At 40.3% G+C, this 5000-nt stretch overlaps 1 protein-coding gene across 2 annotated transcripts in view; it reads left to right on the top strand.

The window, feature by feature from the left end:
* LOC137990908 (high-affinity choline transporter 1-like) overlaps positions 1–5000 on the top strand; it is a 15734-nt gene that overhangs the window by 7298 nt on the left and 3436 nt on the right. The window contains exons 2-5 of one of the 2 annotated variants that reach the window (XM_068836019.1): positions 1593–1721; positions 2228–2381; positions 3275–3507; positions 4680–5000. The exon at positions 4680–5000 is cut by the window's right edge and continues 3435 nt beyond it. In XM_068836019.1, the coding sequence (XP_068692120.1) occupies positions 1593–1721; positions 2228–2381; positions 3275–3507; positions 4680–5000 (837 nt within the window). The remainder of the gene's footprint in view (positions 1–1592; positions 1722–2227; positions 2382–3274; positions 3508–4679) is intronic. The other variant, XM_068836020.1, reaches the window with a different exon arrangement.

The raw sequence follows: 5000 nt of genomic DNA, 5'->3' as shown, positions 1-5000 counted from the left end.
AGGTTTCGTCTGTGGTGCAAGCTAGTAATACTCTTGAAAACCCTAGATGAGGATAACAGAAGCTATCGATTATTTTTTTAATATGCAGGTTTTTCGAGAATGCCTTGTCTAAATTTAAGAAAGATGGCCACCTTTTTCAAATTTTTATCCCCTCCATCTTTAGCTGAGACAAAAAAAAAACTCACGGTTTTTAGTAATATAATACGATTTATCTAATTCTTAATTTTTGGTTGTCATTAATACAAACACCAGGTTTTCTGAGTTTCAAGTTTCAAAGTAAAGGTTTAAATTGAATGAGATTACCCTTTCAAGGGTTTTAGAAAGACGGTTTTTGACCATGACAGTTTAATAACTGAAGGTGTCAATCAAAATAGGAGTGTCAGTTTCGGGAGAGATTAAACTACTAAATCGAAATTTAATGAGCCTTTATATAATGAAGTCCTCGGGGAAGCGTATGAAAATCAAGGTGGCCGAACATTTTTTTCTCTCTTGCTAACGAAATGCAGCGCGCGCACGAGGATTGCAAAAAAATAAACATGGCTTCAATACAGCAATCATTTTATTTGCTCAATGCTTCCGCTATCTGTACTATTTTTCCTCATAATTGAACAAAGTGTTTTGATGGTTTAGTCTTTTATGAGAAATGTATGGTAGAAAAGGTAACGATGCAAAGAACTCCGCAATTCGCAGATTCTTCTTTGTTGTCGAAAAAGAACCCAGCCAAATGCAGCGCATGCGTAGTAAGTTAAAAAATTGCGATTAAAGTGAAGTAAAGTAAAGCAACTATATTTAACGTCGATAACTCGTAAACGTAATTCAACTGACAAACCTGACTGAGGTCGACGGTGCGCTCATTTTACTTCCTCCTCTCCATCAGTGCTCCGTTTTAAGGGTATTTAAAGCTACTTAAGCTACACTGAAAGGAAAGAAGTTGAAAAAAGGATGCGAAATCCGGGATTCGAACTCAGGTTCCCTGCACCAAGGCCGCGCACTAACCGACTGTGCCATTTTTGTTCCTCGATTGACTGCGGAGTAGCTTTCTGGGAAATACGCCTATTTCTCGACAAGCACTCGTTAGAATTTAACGAAATTTGGCACGAAAATACTTTAGGAAATAAGTAACTGGTGTATTGAAAAAAAAATCGAACTTTAACAGAGGAAATTCTAGATATTCCAGAGAACCTTCACAACAAGGGATAACTAAAGATCTCTCTGTCAAATTATCATAGTAATAGTGTTAACTTGTGAGCATCGTTACAAGCTTGTTGCATGCAAATTATAAAGAAAATTTAACGACCAGATTTTGTTCAAATAAACAAAACCGATTTTAAAGGCCTGTTGATATTTTTTCATGTTGCCATGGCAACGGCATATACGTCAGCTTAACTATAAAAAAACCGAAGTTCGCGTTGTTAACTTGCTTGGTACCATTTTTGGGGACCAAAGGATCAACGGTTTTATAGAAAAAGGTAAATGAAACACACACTTTTGTTGATGAACAAATGTTGCACAGTGATGAACCGGGAGCTAGCATGAAGCAATTGATTGGTAATCATTCCTTTACTTTTATTGCTTTATCATGTTTCTGTTAGTGGATAAGCATTCCATTTGCCTTGACAAACTCAGCAGTCAGTAGTATTGCGGAAAATTCTGGTCAACGATGGGTTGGAGAGTGGTCCACGAAGTATGTTGGTGTATGGCTGGACTTCGCGCTCTTATTAGTAAGTGACAACCCTGAAAACAAAAGGTTATCCTGAATGCACTCCTCACTCCAGTTAACTCAGGCCTCAATTTTGAATGAGCTCAAGTCTTAACCCTCGGAAGTCCAAACCATTGAGGACTCCATTAAAGTTCAACTTTCAACCAACGCTCATTTTGCAGTCACCAAACTTGTTTACAGCGACATTGGACGGACTGTTCAAAATAGTAATCAGCCAAAAGAATCGAAATCAGCCAATCGCTACGCTGGATGCCTGTTATAAACATGTTCCGTTGCGGTTATTGACGGCAGTGAGAAAGGAACAATTGATTGGAATTTAAACTTTCGGGTCCACAAGCTATTGACATGTGCATTAACGAAACTCGTAGTCACCTGAAAATCGCCTATTTTACATTACGTTTTCTTTTGTGTGTTAGCTCTCAAAATGGAGGGGAAAAAACTTGGCTCCAAAGGTGGGGGAGATCAAAGCATTCAATTTTGTGACCGTTTGTTTGATTTCATGTTTAGATTTTTGGCGGTGTTCCGTGGCAAGTTTACTTCCAGCGTGTGTTGTCATGTAAGACAGCTCGAAAGGCGCAAGGACTGTCCTTGGGAGCAGGGTTTGGTTGTGTCATAATGGCCATCCCAGCAGTCGTTATTGGGGCTATTGGAGCTTCGGCAGGTACCTGAACCTGGGGAAACAAGATTGGACTGGCTTCTGCTGGATAGAGAATGCAGTTTCCAAGTTAGAGCGGTTTTCAAATGAGTGTCGTAGAACCAAAACCAAAGTAATTACTTTGGTCAATCAAAAAGAACGGTGACAATCCAATAATCCAATCAAAACTCGAAAAAATTACACGTAGCCGACACAAAGCGCAGGAAAATGTGCACGCGCAAGCCACGATTGCTTATGGTTTCACTTCTGATTGGTTGAAAAAATGGCGCGAGAACTTTGAACCAATCATTGAGTGAAGTAATGCAAAACCAAAGAAATTCGCTAATTACTTTCGACACTCAATTGAAAACCGCTCTATCACAAATATGCTGATATGATTTCTCGCTCTCTCTAGTCATCTTGATTAATTCACTCACATGAGGAGAAACCGCAAAAATTAGGTTGTGTTATAAAGTCTAATGATTTTGGATTTTGCCATTCTTCTGCGCAATGCCGCTTGATCACAGAAGTTGACATGTGGATAGTAAGTGATACACAACCCACCCGCCTTTTTTTGACCTACTAAACGTACCTGACTGACTCAGGTTGATTTATCGACTAGCAAATAAACAAAAAAACACTGATCGTCAAAATTAAAAGATGGGAGGACAAAGATGCACCGCGGGGCTTCCCTTTTGGTCGACTGATATCTTACACCATCAACACGCAAATTTCCTCCAACAACTTTGATAACCAAGCTTGAAAAAAACGGCTTAAACGGCAGTTTTTTTTTTTTTACAATTAAACCCTTGGCGTTAGTAACACGTTTTTTTGAAAAAGCTTAACAGGACAAATATAACAGAGGGTTTTAACCCTGACCATTCCGCTCAAAACTCCAAATTCACTTGTTTTCTCACCAGACTGGAGAAGGACAGACTTCTTCAAGCCATCTGGAAACGCTACCAACCAGACCGTGACATTTGAAAAGTCATTAGTTCTTCCCATGGTGCTTCAGTACCTTATACCAACAGCAGTATCATTTGTGGGCCTCGGTGCTGTATCTGCAGTCGTCATGTCATCCGCTGACTCCAGTATTTTGTCTGCCGCCTCAATGTTTTCACGAAATATTTACAAACTAATTTTCAGACAAAAGGTACGAGATACAAGGCACTTGCCTGCTGGTTCACCTCCTCAGAAGCTTTGATTGCCTCGGTCAGCTCCGGAAGTAGCGACCCCTGACCTTTTTCAAACTACGCGCAGGCTCGTAGGGATCCTATTATTTTAACTTTTGGCAACTATTTCCTTTTTGAAATTTCTGAGACTGCGCAGAAGAGTCCAAAATTCGTAGACTTGCTACTTACGAAGTAGCCTCAGCCAGGGGTGGTTATTCTCGGTGTTCACTGACCACAAGTATTGGGGCTTCTCGAAATCGGACAACTGAGGCATAGAGCCATTTCCTCATTGCTGTTTACCTTTGTTTCAAAGTGATTCTCCGTGCCAAACCATTCAAATGTAAATGAGTTTGATTTGCCAAGAAATGCCTATTTATTTTTTTTTTCATTTTAACGGTTGCGCACAAAGACCAATCAAGGACTTTGCAATCCAGCAACAGAGTCTGATCTGGGTTACCGCTAATTCTTTTTCCGCACAAAGCGTGAAGATTTTTGTCGCTTTCCTGGAAACAAACGACCACTAACTACATCAACTCGATTATCAACGGTAAATGGCAAAAGTAATCTGCTAATCTTTCTCCATTCACCTTTTTTGAAATTAATTTTCTATTAACAATTTAAGGTCAAACCAAGCTGCACTCTCTTGTTCCCGTGACCACAAGTTCCGCATGAATTATTATATTTTCAACCCTGGATATCGCGTTTGTCGGGTTTTGATTGGCTCACTAAATCCCGGTTGTTTGTGCATATGTCATATGATTCATCAAAATATTGTGAACTAAACGTTTCGGTCCCACTGTACCCATTGTCAGGTTATTCTCTGTAGAGCGGTTTTCAATTGAGTGTCGAAAGTAATCAGCGAATTACTTTGGTTTTGCATTACTTCACTCAGTGATTGGTTCAAAGTTCCCGCGCAACTACTTCAACCAATCAGAAGTGAAACCAAAACCAATCGTGGCTCGCGCGTGCACATTTTCCCGCGCTTCGTGTCGGCTACGTGTAATTACTTCGAGATTTGATTGGTTTACCGGATTGTCTCCTTCCTTTTTGATTGGCCAAAGTAATTACTTTGGTTTTGGTTTTACGACACTCATTTGAAAACCGCTCTAGTACATCGTGTAATTATGAACTGAACCGCAAACTTTTCTTCCAGGCGTCTGAAAAGGAAGTGGTATGGGTCATGCGCATTGCTATATTTGGAGTTGGCGCAGCTGCCACCGCCATGGCTCTATTAGTGGATTCAATTTACACCCTCTGGGCGCTTTGCAGTGATTTGGTGTATGTCATCCTGTTCCCGCAACTCTGCTGTGTCGTTTACCTTAAAGGCACCAATACTTATGGATCCTTTTTGGGTTATGTGGTGGGAATTGTGCTTCGCTTCGGAGGAGGAGAGAAGGCAATCAGTCTTCCATTGTTTATTAAATATCCATTTTACGACGAGGAGGCCGACGAACAACTCTTTCCGTTTCGTACG

Source organism: Montipora foliosa, chromosome 2, assembly GCF_036669935.1.
Source record: "Montipora foliosa isolate CH-2021 chromosome 2, ASM3666993v2, whole genome shotgun sequence".
Lineage (NCBI taxonomy): Eukaryota > Metazoa > Cnidaria > Anthozoa > Scleractinia > Acroporidae > Montipora > Montipora foliosa.
The sequence above is the reverse complement of the archived record's forward strand: the minus strand, read 5'-3'. Positions and strand labels throughout refer to the sequence as shown.